Source organism: Scomber japonicus, chromosome 3, assembly GCF_027409825.1.
Source record: "Scomber japonicus isolate fScoJap1 chromosome 3, fScoJap1.pri, whole genome shotgun sequence".
NCBI lineage: Eukaryota > Metazoa > Chordata > Actinopteri > Scombriformes > Scombridae > Scomber > Scomber japonicus.
Genome location: NC_070580.1, coordinates 20,566,706 through 20,589,812, shown reverse-complemented (window position 1 = coordinate 20,589,812; position 23,107 = coordinate 20,566,706). Strand labels below are relative to the sequence as shown.

Sequence of the window (23,107 nt, the reverse complement as noted above, 5' to 3'; positions counted from 1 at the left end):
AAGAATGACATTTTTTATTTAAATGCAAGTCTTGGATTTATTTAATGCTTTTAAAGTGCAAAAAAATAAAAAAATATATAAAGAAGACATGAACAAAGGTACCTTATGTAGTTTTTGTCTGAAAATATTTCTTCTTGCATAAATGCCGGTTTAAAACATTGATCATATTTTTTTTGACAGGATGATGATCTTTTGAATACATGTAAACATTTTTGAATGACATAACACTGCATTTGTCGGCTGTGAGCTGAAGTCTGACCAGCTGCATTTTAGCCTACTTGTTTAAGCTGTCCAAATTATTCCCGTAACTTACATTTTCAAGTTATAAAAAATTATGATTGTAGTACAGGAAATCTTTTTTTTTAAGGTTTTGCAGTTAACAGAGGGGGATAAATATTCAGTATATTCTTAAATACAATTTAGAATTGCTAGAAAAAAGTACTTCATGCTCATTTCCACTGTACAAAATATTTGAATGTTTAGAGCCAGCAGTACTTGAAAACATTTAGCAATAAGCTGTTTAAAAACCTTGCTAACATACAAGATATATTAACACACACACACACAAACATACACACACGCATACACACACAGAGAGAGAGAGAGAGAGAGAGAGAGAGAGAGAGAGAGAGTTGATTTTTTTACACAAAATATTTAAGACAGCTAAGGTTTTCATTCTGAACCAACCAATGTTTATAAAACATCTCAAGATAATTGTCCAGATTTTGTCCAGACATTTCATAAAAAGATAACAGTGTTGGTTTGACAGTCACCAAAGTGCATCATTGTCTACTATCCACTAACATTCACACATTAAAAAAGATGCAGTGAAATAAAGAGACACCTGTTTTGAGACTTGAGCAAAAAGACCTACACAGATGTAAAATGATTTAGTTGATCACATTACCAGAGTTGGAAAAAGTGATGAAATTCATAAGAGATTTAAAGCTTAATTGCAGTTTCTGTGTCCCTTTCCCCCTTGTACTCACAGAGTCAACACTCATGTGTCTGCCCTGTCAGATGCAAAAGTGGGATGGGGTGATTTTATGACCAACATGTCTCCTTGTGCGGGAGTTTTGAATCATAAATTTCAGGATTTCTGACAGTCAGTAGAAATAATGCTGCAGCTGCTGACGTTTTTTTTTTTTGCGTTTGTGTTGAAGATTGTGCCATGCTGCTTATGCAATTAGCTGATAGATTAGCATAAAATGAGTGCAACTGAAGAATAAACATTGATTCATCAACCACTGAAATCCAACAAAGCTCAGGAGCGAAAACATTTAATTTAATATATCTTAACTTTGTATTTTTTTTATTGTTTTATTTTTTGCAGCTGCCACCAGTTTAAAATGTAATCAGTCCATGAAACTGATGTTATCGTTATCTGTCGTCACTCCCATATGCATCCTTCAGTGGGCACCTATCATCAGTTGTAATTGTTGATCAACTATAATACCAGATTGGCTTCTCATTAAACAAACTGTTTGTATTGCCTGATGTGTATAATGGATAAAACACATATTCTCAGCAAATGAATAATGTCCTGTCATACCCATGTTCATGAATTAATCACTTTAGTGCATGACTGTGGTCAAATCCATTTTACAATGCCTTAGATTTACCCAAAACAAAGGCATACATGCATTTCTGAAAATAACCACATTTTAGCTTTTATGGGCTTAAAAATGTACTGACTTGGCTTTAAAGGTTTTATATCATTGTCTCATAGTCATTAAGGTGTTTATTTATTTATAATAATAACCACATGAATTGTGAATTTACTTGTTGGGACAGCAGGTTGTAATATGCCAGCATAAAATATTTATTTTTTGGTAATAATTAGCATCTGTAGTTTGTGCTTCTTTCAGATGTTGCTTACTGCTTCTGGCTCCTGCTGATTGAGAACACAAGGTGTGTATCAGTGAATTATGAAAATACTGAAAGTTCATGTCTGGAGGAGGATTTTTAGTAGAAAGTATTTCTGTATTTTCAGTATTTCCCAACATTATATGAATTCAGACTATGTAACTTCCTATCCTGTGATTATTTCTCATGAACCAAGCCCTAAGTTACGGACAATTGTTTTTTCTTACTTTTTCACAACAAATGATTATTGATTGTGTTTTTGTTGGAAAATACCACCGAGCTCACATGACTTGTTGCGCCTTTTATCCAAAGTACATATTGCACACTAACAAACATTTTTTTAAAGTTTCAAGTCTGAATCCCAAACACCTTGTGATGCATGCATGCTGCCCAAGAAAGGCTCAATACCAAATACAAGTCAGAGCAGTTTTGGAATTGGATATAAACTGTGGAGGCACATCTTAACTCTACACAGTAGCGTAATGACAAAGAAAATGGAATTCCTCTGTATATGTTGTGGTGTAGAAGTGTTCACCAATCTTAACTTGCTGATTCTGCAGTGCTAATTCCACTGGGAGGTGCGTTCTGGCAGTTGAACAGTTCATGTGACAGGGGAAATGCTGTTTGGCTTGCAAACATCCCTGCTTACACTCTGCTTTATATGCAGGAATGGTAACGTTGGATTTTGGGATAAAGAGGTTTGGATCAGAGGCTTTTACATGACTTCATTCCTGCCTCTGCTCCCTGGGCCTGGAAATCAAAGGGAGGCCTGTCTTTCTTTTCTCCCTTTCAAATGTCACTTTTAGAACGGACAGTCCTGACTCTTCCGTCGGCGTTTAATGCCCACTTCGCCATTCATGCTGCTCCTCAAGCTCTCGTCTCGCCTCCTCTTTGTCTTTACAACCTGGTTAGGAGACAGTGTAGTTTTTCAGATAAAGCACAAGTAACCACAGCAGTATAAAATAAACCATTGCTGGTGTCATTAGACTGAAACTACTAAAATCATAGATTTTGCATGTCCCATGAAGTTGTGCATTTCATGTCTGCTGAAAATCAATTACAATTATATTAAATCAAAACAACTGAATTTAGATTTGACATTAGTATCAAGAAATTGATTTATTAAAATGTTGTGTTGTGCTTCTTTATTCTTATAAATATTTTCTCCTTTTTAACAGAGAAGAGCATCAGCATCAGTAAAAGAGAAACTCAACCAATCCATAAGTGAACACTAGATGTCAGTATACTACTAAAGAAAACACACTTGGACACAGAGCAGGACAATACACTGTGAAAATGTAACTTACATCTTAAAATAAATTACATCTGCTATACAAATGTAAATTCAATGAAGGGGGGTCCTGTCATGAATATCTAATTATTTTACAGTATATTTAGCAGGTAGTGGTGAGATGGACTTTCTTCAATTGCATCAATAATTCTCACCATGATAACCAAAATGGCTGATCATTTAGGTCAGTGTTTGCTCTCGATAAAAAGTCGGCAGTAGCTGTAATAAAAATGTTCCATCCAGATAAATCACTGCAGCCAGTTTTGTCTCCTATGTATTTTCCAAAAGTCTTACAAAATACTCTATTATGTGCTGAACTCCATTCCCATATTGTTTAGAAGTGAAATCTCTAAACCATCTCTTATATGAATAGCTTAATGAATGCAATGGACCTTGATCTTGATATCAGTGAAAAATTATGACAAAACATAAAACTACAACAGGTACATAAACATTACAACATAAATCGAATTTCTAAAATAATGTAATAAAAAATTTGACTATATTAGTTCAATGCCTTGTGTGTGTGTGTGTGTGTGTGTGTGTGTGTGTGTGTGTGTGTGTGTGTGTGTGTGTGTGAGAGAGAGAGAGAGAGAGAGAGAGAGAGAGAGAGAGAGAGAGAGAGAAAGAGAAAGAGAAAGTACATATAATTTTTAGAGTTTGAAACTCTAAAAACTATTTTAACTTAAAATTATTGCTAATATTCAATTTACTTAATGGAGAGAAAAACGAAACACAAGTCAAGCTGACAATTTTTCTATATTTAGTTGAGGACAGGGAGTTTACAGACCTTCTCATCACGCTCTGCAAATTTCTGGAACATGTTGCTGTAGGTCTTCTTGTCCTGCTCATGATATTCCTTCATCTTGCTTTGGCAAATGGAAATCTGAGCCTGAGCTGCTCGATTTGAGGAGTTGACTAGCAGAACTTGCTGAAAGTCTGCCAAGGCCAGGCTGAACTCATTACGGAGGAGACGGGCTTCCCCGCGACGATACAGAGCCTTCTCATTGCACTCATCAAGCTCAATCACCTTAAATACACGCACAGAGAAATTGGTTAAGAATGTATCTAGACTGTCCCCACAGCTACATAGCAACAATGTGGTAAAACTAAATGATGTTCACAGGAAATATGGTCAGGGTCTTGTTGCTCACCTTGTTGCAGTTTTCCACTACTTGTGAAAACTCCTTTATCCGCAGGAAACACAATGCTAAATTGAGGTGGGCCTTCATAACAAAGTCTTGTATCCTCTTTAGCTGCTCTATCCCATTACCACACTCCATTTCTAGCCACATAATGATGCGCTGGTACTGGATGACTGCCTGTTGGTACCGCCCTGCCTAATACAAGAAGATAACACCAATTTATGGTCACAATAACAGAAAATATTCACAAGTCGTGATTAAAAAAAAAATACCTTAAAATACTGATTCCCTTTATGCTTAACTTCAGCAGCCAAAGCCAGCTTTTCATGCACGTCCATTTCCCAGGATTCCTTGGCCTTATGGGAACACAGTTAGAGTCAGAAAATGTGAGTCAATATTGTTTTTAAGTTTCAGCTGAAATTATTCACTAGATGAAGGCTTTCTCAAAGTGGGCTTCAAATGAGTTTCTATAATGAAATAACAACACAAAGTAACAAATACATTAATGCAAATCTAATCTAGTGTAATGTAGAATGTAGTTTATTCATTTAGCAAAAACAAAGCAAAGTAGAAAGTAGAGCTCACCCTTTTAAAGTCTTTGAGGGTAACCTCGTATACAAGGTCTTTGTCTGGTCCAATTTTGAACTCTGTTTTACCTTCACTTCCAAAGGCATACCTGCAAAAAGACAAGACATGACTGTTGACAATAATGCTCAGAAGAAAAGGACAAAAAACAAAGAATAATTGCTAAACGTTTTGCTATAGTTCCTAAATGTTTACATAAATTGCTAAATTAGATAGAGATAAATTAGCTAAATTAGATAGTGCTGTCAGCTATAAACAGCCAAGAAATAATAGTAATAATAATAATAATAATAATAATAATAATACATTTTATTTGTATTGCACATTACATTGCAGGAATCTCAAAGTGTTACAGAGCAGAAAATTTAAAAAAGGTTAAAAGAAGAACCTATAAAAGACATTTAGCAAAATGCTTTCATGGTGCGGGGCTTGGTTCTGGGCGCTTGGAGGGTGTTTATGGTTGCAGAACGGAGGGTGCGTGAGGAGGTCTGCGGGGTGAGGAGTTGCTTGAGGTATAGGGGGGCATGTCCGTGAATGCACTTGTGGGTGAGGAGGGAGACCTTGTTCTCATTTCTGAGTGTGACAGGGAGCCAGTGAAGAGATTTCAGGATGGGGGGGGTGATGTGATCATATTTGTGCACCCTCATCAACACGTCATTTGACATGTGTTGATGAAAAATCAGACACATCCTGTCTCAAAATGATGCTGAGAAACTAGTCCATGCATTTGTTACTTATAGTCTGAATTATTGTAATTCATTATTATCAGGCTGTACTAATAAGTCTCTAAAGACTCTCCAGCTGGTCCAGAATGCAGCTGCTCGTGTTCTGGCAAAAACTAGAAAGAGAGATCATATTACTCCCATTTTGGCTTCACTGCATTGGCTTCCCGTAAAATTTAGAATAGAATTTAAATTCTTCTCCTCACTTTTAAAGCTAATAATGGTCAGGCTCCATCATATCTCAAAGACCTTATAGTACCTTATGTACCTACCAGAACACTGTACTCCCAGCATGCAGGCCTACTTGTGGTTCCTAGTATCTCTAAAAGGAGAATGGGAGGCAGAGCCTTCAGCTATCAGGCTCCTCTCCTGTGGAACCATCTTCCAGATTTGGTCCAGGGGGCAGACACCCTCTCTACATTTAAGAGTACGCTTAAAACCTTCCTTTTTGATAAAGCTTATAATAAGGGCCGGCCAGACTGTCCTGGACCAGCTCCTAGTTTATGCTGCTATAGGCTTAGACTGCCGGGGGACTTCCATGATGCACTGAGCTCCTCTCTCCTCCTCCCTCTCTCTCTCTATCCATCCATCTATATCCATTAACATTCATGTACTATTAATGCATTCAATAACCTAAACTTCCTCCCCGGAGTTGTCTATGCTTTCTCGTCTCACAGGTAATCTGGGCCTGTAGATGTCTGGATGACAGATTCCAGTCCCGGACCTTCTAGCTTCAATGTTGATTTTCAATGTGCTTCTCTCTCCTATCCTTCCTCTCTCTCCTCTCTACCCCAACCGGTCGAGGCAGATGGCCGCCCACTTTGAGCCTGGTTCTGCCTGAGGTTTCTTCCAGTTTTTTCTTGCCACTGTTGCCCAAGTGCTTGCTCATGTGGGAATGTTGGGTCTCTTTAAAACTCTCTTTAGAACCTGCTCTGTGTGTAAAGTGCCTTGAGATTACTTTGTTGTGATTTGGCACTATACAAATAAAGATTGATTGATTGATTTAATATACAGGTTGTGAAATTTAAAACCAGGCTGATGCATGTTGCAGCTGTGAAAATGCATACATTTTATAGTAATATACCATGTATGCCAAAAGAATGCAAGAATTTCTTTTGGAAAGGGGTACCTCACACAATTGAACAGTTGGTTTTAATGCACCTCAGGATTCATATATATAAAATATAAATATAAAACGAGGCCAGTATGTGATAATTAATATGTATATTTTGCAAGCTGATAGTCTTCCCTGGAAAAGACAGATAAACCATCTGGAGGTAAGCTGATGAAGGAGATGTCATCATGACTGGTATAAAAAATTACATACATATTGCCAAATAAACAATAAAGTTTCTTAAAAGGGAGTTATTGGCAGGAATGAATCACCTTGATCCCCAAGAAGAACACTGAATGTACGTATGTCTTGAGATAAATGTTTTTTTGGGGGGGGGGGTTTTAAAGCAGGAGAAGCATTCATGTAAGTATGTAATTTGTTTCTATGTCTTTATTTTCTCTATTATCTATCTGTTTTGTTCTATTTTGTGCCCTCTTCCATGTTTTGCATCTATGTTAATTTGCTATTTACTGGTTTGAACTCTCAGTATGAACTGTTTTTGGTACTAATCACCAGTTCTTTGTATTGCTGCTGTTGGGTTGGGTTTAAAATTTTGTTTTGGCATAATATCAATTTTCAAAAACCCATATTAGACAATATTACCATAATTAATAACTGTATATCCACATATAAATATCCTAATTTGAAAAAATTCATACACTGAGCACCATGAAATAAAAGGTTTCTAAGAGCATAACTTGTTGGTTTAGAAGGAAAGTCAGAAAAAAAACACAGGTCAGATCACAGCATGACAGTTTAGCACAATTACCAAACAAATTCCGACCGAGCAAAGTGCCATTGCAAAACATAAAACAATGACGTGGATCATTTAAAGGTTTTTGGTAACTTACTTTGGTTTTAGGTAAAGTAAACAGCACTCTCCTCTCTGCATCTTGTCCATGGCTCGGTCCACTCCCAGTGGAATGCCTTTATCGTCAGCCTCACTGACAGTAAAGGTTACGTCCCTGCAGTCAAACAGTCGACCAGCACAGTTCCCCTCCAGGTGCACTGTGAGACACGCAAATTAACCTTTGATTTAACTGTTGAGTGGAACTAATGTTCATCATTGTCCATGAAGAAAAAAAGAGGTTTACCATCAACAATCGCTCCATCGTTGGGATTAGTGTAACCATCCCCTTTGACCTTTATTCTTCTTATAATGCCACCGTCGTCTGTGAGCATCTCCCCTTCAAACCTGAGTAGCTCAATCTGTTTTGTAGATTATATTTATTTATTAGTTGTATTTCACAAATGTTGGTTATTGGAATACAAAATTACAACTCTACAAAGCATTAGGGTAAGAAAGGTTTAGTGTGGGAGGAGAAAAGCAAACACATGACAAAAAGCAAATAGGAGTCGTACCAGTCAACTGCGTAATCACAATCAATAAAGTGAGTGGAATGTTTATAAGTGTATACATGTTTTTATGGTTGCAAAAGTCCATCTTGTCTTGTGCATTATTTCATCCACATTTCGCCAAAGTTCAGCGTGACATATTTGGGATCTTTGGAAACTTTGAGATCTCAGCTAGAATTTAAAATAAAGTTCTTTGGGTTTGAATAAAATTTGGCTGCAGAGCACGAGTTTGTAATGACAGAAGCACAGGTGCATAAGAAATGTGTAAGAGGTTAAACAACACGTGACAACAAATGTCAGTATGTTGGTGAAACTAAAAAGAATTGGACAGTTGAATAACTTCATATGCCTGCTTGCGCAACACATGAGCGATCACATATGAAATCAATAATGAACACCTAACTGTCAAACTTTGGGTAATGTCTGATTAATTTTGCGGCAAGTGATACCTCCCAAAAGACTTCTAGGAGGTAGAATATTCATTTTTATGAGAGATATGTGTGTGCTTGTAAAGCAGACCCACTGAATAATTCTCAATTTAGTTTTCTCAGACCTGAATTATAATTATCAATGATTACAGAGGATAGAAAACCTCTGAATTGTATCCCTACTGAGCCACAAACAGACTGGTAAGAGAAGCAACAGGATTGCTGAGGAAGATTAAAATAGACAAACCAGTTAATTTTATGACCAAAGACCTCCATCTGCAGAGACTGACACATGCTCCTAAATTATCAGAGTCCCTTGACGTGATGCAGAAATAATGCACGGCACAAATGGCAGCAATGACGTTGCATAGCTACCTCAAACAGTACTGAAGAGTTGGGAGGAATTTTGTCAGGATTTCCAGCAGCTCCAAAAGCATACCCTGGCTTACACAGTAGTGTGCACACCTCGCCTCTCTGCATAGACAACACACCGATATCCCAAGCCTTGAGGACTTGTCCTGTGAGTAGACAAATCAATTTTTTTTAATTTTTTTTTAAACAATAAGAAGAAACATTGCTGGGCCATAAAACTGGTTCAGAGATTATGTAATAATTTATAATTCAAGGTATAATAATAAAAATTTAAGAATAATAAGGTATAATAACAAGTATAGTTCAACATTTTGGGAAATATGCTTCTTCGGAGTTAAATTAGATGAAACATACCACTCTCATGCTTGTACCCTAAATATAAAGCAGCCATCAACAGCTGGTTAGCTTAGCTTAGAATAAAGACTGGGAATGGGGGAAATAGCGAGCCAAAGGTAAAAAATACCAGCACCGTAAAACCACATTAATTAACATTTTATATCTTGTTGGTATGTTTCAGGTTGTGGTGTTATGAAGGGCTATGGCAAGACTATTTTTTTGGCAGAGTGAAGAATCTTCTTGTCACCATGAGATTGCAAGACAAACAATAATGACTCCAGCCAAGAAATAATCCCACACATAACCCGCTGTGAAACCACAACATGTCATGTTTTTTGTACAGTTTAAACAAAAAAGATATAACATGTTAATTACTAAGCTTTGGAGGTGCTGACAGACAACATGAGGCTTGCTGTTTCCCCATGATTCAATCTTTATGCTAAGGTGAGATAACCGGCTGTTGGCCATAGGTTTACATTCATCGGCTCATACCCACTGTACCTACAAATTATATATTTAATATAAAAATTACTCAATCAAGTTGAAAATACAAATTTGTGCAATGACATGTATACAAATAATGTATTACTATTTATTTTTAGCAGGCTGTATATACTGTGCATAACATTCAATGTTTATTTGTACACATAAAACTGATTCTGATTATGGTTCTGATCTTCTCATCTTAACTCTAAATTACAAATACTTCCTTTAAGTAAGAGACAACACTAAGGCATTATCAGATGTGACTGTAATGTATGCAGTAATATATTACAAGAAAAATCACCTACCCTTGCCGACGTTGAAGCAAAAAGATTCCTTGCGATCTCGGCTGCAGTCAAACTTCTTCCCAGTGAGCAGCTTTCCAGTGTAGTGGACTGTCACTTTGTCTCCAATCATTGGTCGGTCTCCATCTATCCCCTGACGCTTCACAACCTGGAAACAGAAACACAAGCTTCCAGTTTAATTGAGAAAAATTACAACATTTGACAGAGAGGAGCTTGAAGATCCAGAGAATAACAGATGAAAATCAAAAGTCCTATTTGTGCTTGAATACCTACAATAAAAAGTTAAAATCTCAAGCAATGACAATAAATACCTTGATTACTCCTTGGTCTTTATTAAGTGTTACATCAATGCCCCTTGCAGCAAACACAGCTGTGGCTGATTGGCCGTCCATTGGCAGTTCCTGATCACTGGTCATTTTCTGCGTGTGGGCATCACACGGTAACACTGTAAACATTTATTTAAAACAACACAAGCCTACGTGTTAGCAATTTGAGCACCATAAACAACATGTCCTCATGTCTCATGTTTTCACTTTGGAACAGAGTTGCAACAAAGAAAATTCAACATGAAATAAATCTAATTTGTGGAGCTGGAGTGGAAAATCACGATCTCAGACAAAAATATGTGGACCAGATCACCATAATCCACACAATAAATATGACTTTTTCCTCCACATTATATAACTAGCAGATATTTAAGGACACGTTGTCTACTATACTCAAGATACAGTTTTGTTGCAAAAGCCACTTCAGGATTGATCCCAGTTGTTCTACCTTGCACTGTACTTGATATCACTCACCTGTAGCGGACCTATTGTGATACACCACAGATGACGTAATTACATAACTATAAACCTACATTAAAGGCAGCGGCTGGGTTTATTTTGTAACACACGCTGAGTACAGTACGTCCACGACTATTAGTTTATAACCCTTTTGTGCTCTTTGACAGCAGGATCTATAAATACCATCCAGACATTTTATTGACACCTAAATTAAATCTGCAGTACAGCAGAGTCTAGATAGCTTCACTTTTCATTTTGCAATGAGTCTTTCGTCTTACTTCCAAAACCCTTGTGTCTACAGGAAAGTGTGGGTTTCACTACACTCAAATATAGCTACACCATCACAGTCGTGTCATTTCTCTTGCAGTTTTTTGTGATGAGGCAGGTGAAACTTTTGAATTTGACCTCTTCAACTTAGAGGTGATATTAAATCTTATCAAGATTTTAGGCTACATATTTTCAGTTTTTTCTGTTGATGTTGTGATATACTGTACAGTAGCTTGCTGTAAATTACTTTTCTGACTCATTCAGGCTGCTTCACAGGCTGCTGCACACAGTTTTTATTTAACTTGTTTGACTGTTTTAACCAGGTGAAATCATCATATCCACAAAACTAATTATTTTTTCTAAGATTCTCTTGTTTTGGTAGCACCTATTTTTATCCCAAATACAGCATATAGCTACCAGATAGATAGATAGATAGATAGATAGATAGATAGATAGATAGATAGATAGATAGATAGATAGATAGATAGATAGATAGCCTCTGTTTAACACTTCCATGTGGCAAGAACTCTTTGGCCAGCAGCTCTGCCAGAGCAATAAAACAATAATGACACGTTGGTGTTACAGCTGTTAAATGTTTCCTCTCTCATCACAGAAGCAATCGTTGTCGACATGCATTGTTACTGTGTCAGTACACATGCCTGCAGGCATTTTCACTCTGCCCTCGCAGAATAATCTTGACATTGTTTGAAGACAATGAAAAAGCTACTTGGATATGTTAAACCTGTTGGCAAACAGTATTTGGTGATCATTATCATGTGCAACAGCTGAGAAATTAACACTTGCTCACATAGCATCAGCTGTTCTGTGAGCATGTTTGGATGATACTAAGGTTAGCACTTTGGCCGGACTTGTGAAGTAACAAATGGAAATGTAACATCAATGATGAAATGAGATGCTAGACTGACCAACACGTGTTAACAAAGGAAAGAACATACAAAATGTATATGTAACGAACAAAAAATAACCCAACCTCTTGCCTAAATTGGCAGTTGCCTCCAGGAGGGAAAAAATTATTTATATAAAGGCAATGTTTTCTACTTGTTTGTTTTGTCTGTGTTTATAAGAAGAACTAAAGATAAGAGATTATCTCTCTGATGTTGCAGGGAAGACTTGTACAAATTTTATCATCACAACTTAACTCTTGCCCATCTTTCAAGTGCCCCTGCACTGGAAATTATGTAACATTAGAACATAGTGAAACCACTTTAAACAGGTACAACAAGAGAGGCTTTGTCTATTCTGTTGAAGCAAACAACATTTAAAAACACTTTTAAATTAATGTGACAGCCTGTTCATATTTACTGCAGAGGCTAAAGGGAGCAATGTGAGGGAGAGGATATGGGCTGATCAAACAGTGGTCTTGTGGCCACTTAACATTTCCACAGAGATGGTTTAAGGCTATGAACTTTACTCAAAGGCAGTGCGTTGTGAGAAAGCAAGAAACATCAGATCTGATCTTGATCTTTCCTGTCCTCACTGTTTTTCAGGACATCACAGATGCTGTTAATGATGTTTCGCAATTAGGACATTCATCCGTGGTCACTAAGTTCTTAAAGCACCTGCAAGTATGAACATTAAGCAGCAGAGCCTGGCATCAACTTGGCAAGCTCATTGTATTGAATATTGATGAGGAAATTCGAACTTATTTTCTTAGCATGAGCAAGATCTTAGGAGCAGCTCAAGCCACCACCAGTGTGCTTCAAACCACAGGGTAAAACCATAAAGATCTGCTCCACTGATATCTGAACAATTTATTCTAGTTCTTCAAATTTGTGTCACTTAAGAAGATCAAGTGTTCATTCACTGAACTCCTCAACACAAGCAGAGGACAAAATGTCCGTCTCTTCAGAAGCAACACCTTGTCCTGAGTCTTATAAATTTCATGGATTTCATTTTAGATGTAACTCGTGTGTGTGTGTGTATATGTGTGTGTGTGTGTGTGTGTGTGTGTGTGTGTGTGTGTGTGTGTATGAGAGTGTATGTGTGTGTGTGTGAGTGTGTGTGTGTGTCTGAACACAATGTTCCTTCTATTCACAGTTCCCCGCTGGCAAAGCCTGATGGTGCTCACCAATCTGAGACCCCCTCACGTACAACCCAGCTTCATTTTCCTGATGAAAATAGGCAGATTTCAATTGTTCAGATTGACTTCACCTTTGCATTTGCTTTTAAACAATGCTCTAATTTAAACAAAGCAAGTGCTGGCATTACTGTGATGAATCACCATCATCAATAAATCCCCCATAATCAAAAGATTCTTTCCAACAGTTACATCATGTTACTTTTTTCCTTTTCGTGTAACAAAAAAATTTGTCTGAACCCAGAATAGAACTGAAAGTACTTGCGACACAGATAAGATGGCATGAAGACTATATGTACCTAAACTCAGATGCCCTGCAGAGGAATGCAGGAACACACAACACAATGAGGCACAGACCACAGTAACAGACACACACATTACATCTGTACATTCTGTCTCACATCCGTACTCTGCTGACATCCTGAAGCAACGCATTGTCTGACATGGGAGAAGCTTTTTTAACCTGACATCTGCATCACGAGGTATTAAAAGGGATGCACGGGAAGCATGTAAAGTTGTTTTTATAGCCACCACTTTCTGGAAATCATGCTTCAGTGGCAAAGTTTTGACTACTGCTTGAGGTTAAAGCAATGATACAGAGCTGGACATGCTTTAGATACCAAGCTTTTTATGTTGGTGTATTTATACAAGAAGCAATTATCTTAATGAAATACCTTCCTAAGACTGTTTGATTCATCCTAGGAACTTTGCTCTAACCCTTATCCATTGTCAGCAGTACTTATATAGACAAAGTGTGCTTCAATATCACCACCTCCACTGAATCTAAACGCATGTACAATGACACCCGTGTACTTTCAGTTCTCAGAAGGCTGCCATTACGTGCTGTAAATGTACCAGTGGGTCCAAAATGAGTATGAATCAGCACAGAGTGAACTAGTAGAATCAGGCTTGCACAACCTGTAATTTATGAAGATACACCTAAGCCTTAAGGGATTGGATGTAAACTGTTGTCCTCATCCACCTCCAATGGGAACCACAGCCAAGTGCCACATTTACACACACTCTCACCCACACAAACACACACACACAAAGACACAGGGAGTCTTATCAGCCTTTATTTTCCAGAGCACAGTGGGATACAGCTGTAACCTCGAATGCCCCCACACGTGTGGCAAATTCAACAATGCATCCATCCTGTAAAACCACCAACCAACACGGCATCTCCAGACTTATCCATGAACTGTTTCATCACACTCGTTCATGTTTAGATTTAAGAAAAGCTGTTATTTTTTATGTATAACAAGTGTCCCTTAGTCTCAACAAGGCAGAACAGAAAGCACTACAGAAGCCGGTAAACCTTACACGTCTTAATTAACTTCTTAATTAAGTCTTCCAGAGGCAGAGCTGTAGACTACAGAGAAATCGAAAATAAAATAAAATAAAACACTCACGTTTCTTTATGGTCCTGTTTTTTTAATTATTTTTTTTTTCTTCCTCGGTGACCCGCTGAAATTTCAGTTGGTAGATATTTGTCTCTCGCTCTTTCTTAAAGCCGCGTTTATTCCTCCTAATTCAAACCCGCCCTTCTCATCTCACATCCAGGGTACTAAATGTTCTGCACATGTGGTTCTTATGTAGCGCAGGTTTTTTTTCCTTTCCTTTCCTTGTCTTTTTCCCTTTATCCTTTGCTCTCTAATGACGACAAACGTGCCGGTGTAGTAGCCACATGGAGCACAGACTTCGAAATGACACAGGCTGTGAGAGAGAGAGAGAGAGAGAGAGAGAGAGAGAGAGAGAGAGAGAGAGAGAGAGAGAAGAGAGAGCGAGAGAGAGAGAGAGAGTAGAGTTGTGGGAGGGCGTTTAGTGTAAAATTAAGGGCAGGTCTTGGAAAGCAGCCACAAAGTAACACAATGTTCCGGCTGTACTGTAGCTGTACCGCAGCCGCTGCTGATGAGAACACTGTGTTCCAATAGACACCCTGACCTGTAACCCGTTCCGTGCCGAGCCAGGCCGGGAACAGCCTGTACCGCAGCAGGCTGTCCTCTCCGCTCAGCTGACAGCACATATCATCAACAGTGCTGTGTAATAGCCCAGCCTTTTGCCCTGCCGCCTTTTACCACACACACACGGGATGTGTAAGCACCGACATTAAAGCACACCTCAATGCCCGATAAGAAGCGCGGAGTTACGGATTATACACGGTGAAAACCCCGCCTTCATTATTTTGGTTTACCGGGGAGACTTTTTTTTTTTTTTTTTTTTTTAATTTTTATGGTAAAAGTACAAATGCTGTCACGTTTTTTAATAGGTTCATTCTCAGGTAGGGATATCTACCAAAATGCTTACATGTATAGTTTTTATTGCTGTTTTTTAAAAAATACATTATGTCCTTACTGTGATCTCTACTGGGTGGAGACTTGTCATATTTTCCTAAACAACCTGTGTTTACATCACTGCGGTGTTTACAATTGTGTGTGTGCGTGTGTGTGTGTGTGTGCGTGTGCGTGTGTGCGCGTGTGTGTGCGTGTAATAACACTAACTAAAAACACCACAAGTAGCCTATGAGTCATACCTTTTTAAGTAAAACATAATGACATTAGACTTGATTAAACATGACACAGTATAGTAAATACATTTAAGGATTAAATGAAAATCACTGAGAAGGATGATCCTTTTAATAAATTACTTAATTCAGATGTTATTTGTATTTGCCTCTTGTAACATTGTGAAATAGCAGTTGGGCATATTTTAATAGATTTTGTTTAGCAAGTAATTTTAAATATAGCAGAGCACAAATTATGAATACTTAATACATGTATTTGAAAGTCCTACCTAACCTGTCACTGTAGCCTTTATAGCAACACATAATATACTAAAGATAAATGTGTTGATAATAAATAATAGGCCCTGTCAAAGTGCTCAATGACAAAATAAAGTAATACACTGTTCAGTTGACAGGTTGGGAAGTTTAACATCATGAGCTCTTGTTTTTCATCTTCAAAGAAAATAATGCAGCTAATTTGCAGTAAAACATACAATATAATACATTTATTTTAAAGTGGTGAGATTAAAAACTGAAAATACTCAAGTAAGGGAACAGCATGTCGAGACTGTACTTACTACAAACATGTTAACTTGCTGGAGGCTAATTTAAGTTTACCGTCTAAGCAGTATTAGAAGAACACTCCCAGCCAAAATGTAATGTGATATCATAGAGTCATTAATCTGTGCAGGTGTTGACAGGAGTAAATACTTTGTGTCATGTTGTGTAGTATAATGCATCAATTTTTCAAGCTCTTGTTTTCAGAGCAAGATCTGCAAAGAAAAAAGTGCAGCTGTAAAGCAGTAAAGCATACAATCATTTCCTCTGAAATGTAATGGAAATACTCAGAAACCACTCAGTGAAAATGTTTACTTCCTAACTGACAGGTTTCCCATGTGAACAGCTGTATGTTTATATTTAATCTGTATGCCACCACAATTTATGAAGAAGACAACTTTTTCTTTATTGTATAACAATGAATAAGTGATGTAATGGAAGCTTCATTATTCAGTGAAATATGATAAATATGTTATTCCAGCTCAAGTTCAAGATCATTTCTAACACTGTCTCTCTGTCCTGTCATCATATTGACAAAAATGTTGGGCTTTTGTGAGGTTTAGATCCACACAGTAGGTTTGAGGTATATTTTAAACTACATTTTGGTTTGCCTTTGCTTCATAGCTTTTATATTGCAACCAAACACTCCACCAGGCTGATTCTCTGACTTACTCACCTTGAAGCAGAGGGATTGTCAATACATGGTAGTGTGTGTAGTAGAAGAATTCAAAAAGACAAAACATAGAAAGATCAATTCATGAGAGAGAGGAACTTCTCTTTCTATTTAAATAGACATTTAACTTCTCCCTGTGAACAAAAATCCCCCAAAATGTTGCTTTCAATAAATCCTGTCATGATGAATATAAGACTTTTAGCCTTTTAACAGTATTGATGTCAGCGTTTAACACTTTACTGTGATGTTTTTTGCTGTTTGTATTTTGTTTTTGTTATGTTTGTCCACCTTTGTCTGTAACTGAGCCATGTCAAATTGAAATTTCTGTTACTGTATGACAGACAATAAAGTTTATTGAATCTTGAATCTTGAAAAATGTGAACTCTGCTCATTTATTGACTGCATTGTGTGTCTGTATGTATGTGTTCAGGGGGAGGGGGGGGGGGGGGCAAGAGCAGCAAAATTCCCATAATAGTCATAAAACATTTTTATGACTTTGCTGTGGTGGTCTGAGGACACTATTATGTTATTCCGCCCAATAACTTGCAATTACAATTCCAGTTGCTGTAAAGCATGTTTTATGGAGGCTGCTTGTATTTAGGTTGATCCTTCTTTTTTTTGCAATAAAATGCTTAAAATTTTACAAAGCTGCATTCATGCTTTGTTTGAACGTATTCTTGACCCTTAAAGTTCACCTCATGTGACAAAGTTCAAACTCTGTCTATGATGTTATTGTTTGATCTGAGGTACTCAGATAGTTAAAACTTTATTGCATGTTTGCTGGTGGGTGAATCCCACAGTCAGAGGTGGCGAGGACACTGTCTGACCACACTGCTGGAAGACAGCCAGGCAGCTATTGAAGGGAACATGATGATCCTGTTAATTATAAAGGTGACATAACAGAAGTGAACCTGATTCTGCAAACCCACAGGGATGTTGTCAACCAGCTGAGTAATCCTCTGAGCGATCGGATATCGGAAGAAAGTGGGTTTCACACATTCTGTTAGAACATTTTATTCACATTAAAGGCATAAATAGTACATAAACAGAACGACTATGGTGATCTAAGAGCTCAACCAGCCTCCGCCATGCAACTCTGCCAACCTGTTGCTATTAACAATAAATAGATCTTTTCAAAAAAATGGTGAAGAAAGTCGGGCCCAGCTCATGGCAGAGTTTTGTTGGTTTTCCCAAAAACACTCGTCTTAACTGCGGTGTCCTGGTAGCTTTGTTGGCACTTCCTCCTCCTGTGTATACTTAAGTGGAGGTTAAAAATGAACTCGGCTGACCTGAGATGAACTGAAATGCATGATTACATTTCTACATTGACACATGGTTAGAGATGGTGTCTTCCTTCCTGAAACATCATGAACATCTTGTTTCTGTTCTGATGAAATCACAAGCTCGGTAGGAAACAGGAAAATTAGACAGTCAAAGGTTATTCTGCTATTTATAGCTGTTTAACATGAATGTAATAAACATATTCATGAAACATACATACAGATACATCACTCATATATTCAGGGATTATGGGCCTTTTGTGCACTGAGTAACACATTTTAGCACACTATTTCTCTCTAAGCATTTTAATCTTTGTCACAGTAAACAATAGGTCTTCTTGATAATTGGCTTACACATTTAACTAAAGAACACATTAAGCAAAAAAAATCTAACAGGCAATTGTGAGAATACGTCTGTCTGAATGAGTGTCTTGGTGTAACCAGAAGCACGCGGGTGAGTTCATTCAGGGATACAGGCTGCACAGTCATCAGGAAGTGAAACAGAACAGAATGTGCTGTACTAATCTGATTGAAAAACACTGCCTGAGTGGATGCATGAGAAAAAAAAGATGTTTCATTTAAACAGCTAAAAGGAGAATCCTATGGCAGCAGGGAGATATGAACAAAGAAAACAAACTGAGCTTAACTCTTCATTTAGTATAAAAGACAAGTGGTGAGGGTAAGGAGAGAGAGGCTCTCGCTCTCACACAAACATGCACGCTGCGACTAAAATAAAGCTGAGCAACATAATGCTCTTTGTTTGTGTTCTAGCCATCCGCGTTACGTACATGGGAGTAATCTCCTGTGTGATCCCGTTTATCCCTGAACTTTTGCCCCCTTGAAGCAAGAGTTCTTTACTGCTCTGTCTGCCAAGAACCCTAAATTAATGATTTCTCGCTTCTACTGATGAAGGAACACAGTGGAACAGTGTCTAACAGGATGATTCAAAATAGAAAAATAAAAAACAAAAAAATAAAAAAATGTCAGCTTATTCTATTTATTTAAATGATGAATTGTGAACTGAACTTCCATTAATAATTTCAGTGATGAATAACAGTATTAAGTATTCTGTACTTGAAGTAGCATACAACAGTGTACATGTTGTTGTCCGCATTCAAAATTAGTACACATGTACTACCACCAAACTATAGTGAAAGTGTTGAAAGCAAAAGTAGATACGCAGCAGAATGGTCCCTGTCAGTGTGCTATGATTATATATGCTTATTATTCCTGATAAATAACCTTGTAAAAGTATTTTGCTGTTATAGTTGGTAAAAGTGGAACTAATTTTGCATTTTTATATTGTGTTGAGTAGTTTAATTTATGACAATGCACCATATTTTCTCAGCTAATCCTCTGTTTTGTATGTAAAATTCAATATGCAAAGCAGCACTCAGAGAAATGTAGTAGAGTTAAGAGTCTGTTTTTTTCTTTTAAATGTGGTAAAGAAGAAAGGCGTGATGCATCAAAACATTAGGGTACTCAAGTACCTTAAAAATCCTACTTAGATACAGTTCTCGAGTAAATGTACTTACAGTGGTCCATCACATGTATGCAAACAGTTGGAAAAATAAAACTTTTGGTTATGTTTTGTAAAAAATAAACTTTGTTCATTTTTAGAAACAGCTTGACTTGATGTTGCAGTTTAGGTGTTTTTCTGTTGTTGTTTTTTTTGTGAATTTCTCTCCCTCACTATTGTGGGAGTTGTGGTTTTGAAGCCTCTGCGCTGGATTACTCACATGCATGCTTGTTCCTTTTGTCCTGATGCTGTTTTGTTTTGTCTGACATTTTGTCAGTTAATAGTTTAGCCCTAAAAAATACATTCAATCTTAAAACTAATACTCTCTTTGGGATCCTGGCGATCACAGACCCTCTTTAAGAGGTCAAAAAAAAAACATTCTTGACACTGTTTTATCACTTCAATGCTCCATGGCTTCTCCTAATGATGAGAATTGCTTGTAAAAATTACAATAATCATATAAAATATGATTTAATAAATTGGATTTTTGCATGCTTTACATTTTTTACATTTCTGTTATAAGAGTTTTATAACAACTTACTCATAATTTTCAACTAATTGAACCCAAATAGAAGTAACACCCATACATAGGATGACATATTGTACATGTCATTGTCTGTGAACTTTTTTGTACACAAAATCATGACTGTTCATGCTTAGCCCAACAAATAAAACATGACATATCTCCTTATTTGGTGTAACAATAATTAACTTTTTGGTCATTTCTATATTTAGCTAAATAAGTTTGTGTCAAAAAAGTGTTACCACTTCAATACTTTTCTCCATATTTTTTTCATAAGATAATAATTAAAATATTTGAGGGCTAAAAATGTTTGATTTTGCAGTTATGACATTTATTAGACACACTGAAGTGGGATCTATGGGACCCCAAAAAATTAGGAAGTGATGCCAATGACAACAAAACAAGTATCTCCTTCATGGAGCAGCCCTTCCACCAAACCTCTGCTAATGAGGGTTATCATTCATCATTTAAGTATCTGGCATTAGATGCAGGAATGATATTATAAGTAGCATTTCTTCTGTCATGTCCAGTTATATTTAGCCAAAGCTTGAGACATATGTGAGTGACTTTTTTAACTCAAATTTCACAATGGTAGCCCCATCTAAACATATTAGGTAGTGACACGACTAAAACTACTACCACAAACAAGATATGTGACAGTTCAGTTTACGAAAGGCAATGCATCAAAACAAAGTCAGATCACGGATTTTAAAAATGTTTTTGACTGAAGACTGCATGGAGAATTCAAGTGGAAACTTTTTTTACACAGTACACAACCAACTGTAACTCTATGCAGATTTCAATTTCTGACGTTGAACAAATAAAGGATTAAATTAACAAACCATTCTTGTCTGTGTTGCGCAACCTTGAGATTGTACGTTTCTCACACCTCTTCCCTTGTTCTACACTGCTTTTTCAAAGTTTCTGTACCGGACATGTACATACACTGTTTGTCACCCCGTCGACCTCTCACAAAGGGGTTATTTGTGGTTGTGTCTCCTGTTGAGCAATAACACTCGAGCTGATGCACTCATGCTCACCCCACAGTAGTAACCTAATGGCAGTCATGGTTTTTTTCCTTTAAGTCAAACTTTGTGTTTCCTGTCAACATGAAACATGACACCTGAATGATATACTGTATCCATATTCACCATGCATTTGATGTAGAGTAACATGGCATAGGTTTGGCAGCAGATTGCCTCAAACTCCGTAAATGCAACAGTATTGCTCCAATCTAAATTGTTTCTTGTAACAGTGTTCAGACACATAACACTTTCATTTTTACTTTTGTGTTTGTGTTCTTTGCAAAGCATCATTAATACTGTTTCTTATTTGTTGTGTCTGTATTGCTGTTGACAAAATTATGTTTTTCATCAGTGGGTTTAATATGTTCCATTTTCTTTTTTCCACATTCCAGAACTCTGTTGAGGATTGACATGTCTTGACACTGGAAATCTAATATTTAACTAAATATCTGAGGAAGATACCGTACATGACAGAGGAGACAAGAACAAGGACAGGTATTGGGAAAATCTTCAGCCCTGAGGCGCCAAAAAGGTTTGATGAAAGTAATCAGTGAGATGACGGAAATAATCATCAAACACTGAGGAAGACATCTGCCCATCTGTTTTATCTATAAGGGACAATGTTGGCTCAATGATTATTACATTTAATACAGGATTAGATGGATGAAATTTTTTCAGTAATATGGGTTCCAGGTCCAAAATTTTTCATGGAAAATGTAACAATTAATCTCTTACATAAACACTTTAAAAGGAATGTTTGTGTGGTTGTAAAATATATAACCACACTACCTATAATATTATTTACACATACACTCAGTTTTGGAAAGTAACTCATTTCCTAACTAAGTTTTGTACTTGAGTACAATTTTGAGGTACTTGTCCTTGACTATTTTCATTTGGTACTACTTTATACTTCCACTTCACTACATTTCAGAGGGAAATGATGTACTTCCTAGTACAACATATTGTTAAAGATGAAATCAGTAGTTTCCGACATTTCGGACTTTTGATGTCTTAAAAAAGCAGTGTGTAGAAGCGGTCACATTTCAGATGTCTATGAGTTGTTAACAGCTCTGCCAAATAGTGACTTTTACCTCTAAACTGTCCAAAAACTGTCCTCTTTCTTCTCCAATTAATCATCTCACAGCTCCTAAGATTTATCCAGTGACCCTTGGGAGGGAGCCGACCACTAGGTTGGGAAACACTGGACTAAACCAGCTAATTGTGTAGGCCTATAATGTATTTCAAACTAGCTCCACCTCCAGCAGCTACAACAGTTGCATGCTGCTTACACACCAATGCTGCAGTATTAATAATCTAATGAGGTCATATATGATAATATATCAGTCAGAGGGACAAAGAAGTACTTTAATACTAAGTACATTTTACTGCTAATAGGCGACTTATTTTTTCATGCAGGACTGTTACTTGTAATGGAGTATTTTACATTGCTGTACTGGTGTTTTTACTTAACTAAATCAGAATCATCTCCATTGGCAAAACAGTAATTTTAAGTTTACACATACAAGGAGTTTGACTCTAGTTTAGTGGCTCTCACTCAGTGTACTCAGAGTAACAACACACATACAACAAATACACAAAGAATATTGGTGAGACTGTCTCTGTGAACTATAACCACCTTCAGGAGATTGTTGTGCAAATTCATTTTAAGTAATCACTCTTGTTCAGAAAGAAGACTTCTGTCTACTACAAACTTGTGTTTTAACGAACAGCATGATGACTGTGACTGTCCACTCCGCTACAGCAGATGGCAGCAGGTATATTTAAAGTGTGTTTGTGAGCAGAAAGGCGCCCAGTTCCGCTTCATGGATGTATAAAGACAACTTCCGCTGTGGCGCTAACAACAAGTGAA

At 37.1% G+C, this 23,107-nt stretch overlaps 1 protein-coding gene across 2 annotated transcripts; it reads right to left on the bottom strand.

Annotated features, from left to right (window-relative positions):
* Nucleotides 1-368: 368 nt before the first annotated feature.
* Nucleotides 369-14,845, bottom strand: fkbp5 (FKBP prolyl isomerase 5). Of its 2 annotated transcripts, none has more exons than XM_053316051.1 (11): nucleotides 14,566-14,845; nucleotides 10,315-10,448; nucleotides 10,007-10,151; nucleotides 8,883-9,025; nucleotides 7,818-7,932; nucleotides 7,575-7,731; nucleotides 4,888-4,978; nucleotides 4,575-4,658; nucleotides 4,312-4,497; nucleotides 3,948-4,187; nucleotides 369-2,770 (listed from the first exon to the last, which is right to left on the bottom strand). In XM_053316051.1, the coding sequence occupies exons 2-11, from the start codon at nucleotides 10,417-10,419 to the stop codon at nucleotides 2,669-2,671; spliced, it is 1,368 nt and encodes a 455-aa protein (XP_053172026.1). In that variant the 5' UTR covers nucleotides 10,420-10,448; nucleotides 14,566-14,845; the 3' UTR covers nucleotides 369-2,668. The 2 variants fall into 2 exon arrangements, with proteins under 2 accessions (XP_053172026.1, XP_053172027.1); XM_053316052.1 differs by having other exon boundaries at nucleotides 10,315-10,422.
* Nucleotides 14,846-23,107: the final 8,262 nt, after the last annotated feature.

Coding starts and splice junctions, on each gene's coding strand:
- fkbp5 (XM_053316051.1), bottom strand. CDS start 10,419: ATGACCAGTGATCAGGAACTGCCAATGGACGGCCAATCAGCCACAGCT. Junction 10,152..10,314: donor AAGACCAAGGAGTAATCAAG/GTATTTATTGTC, acceptor TTCTGTTTCCAG/GTTGTGAAGCGTCAGGGGAT. Junction 2,771..3,947: donor TTGCAGAGCGTGATGAGAAG/GTCTGTAAACTC, acceptor TCTCCTAACCAG/GTTGTAAAGACAAAGAGGAG.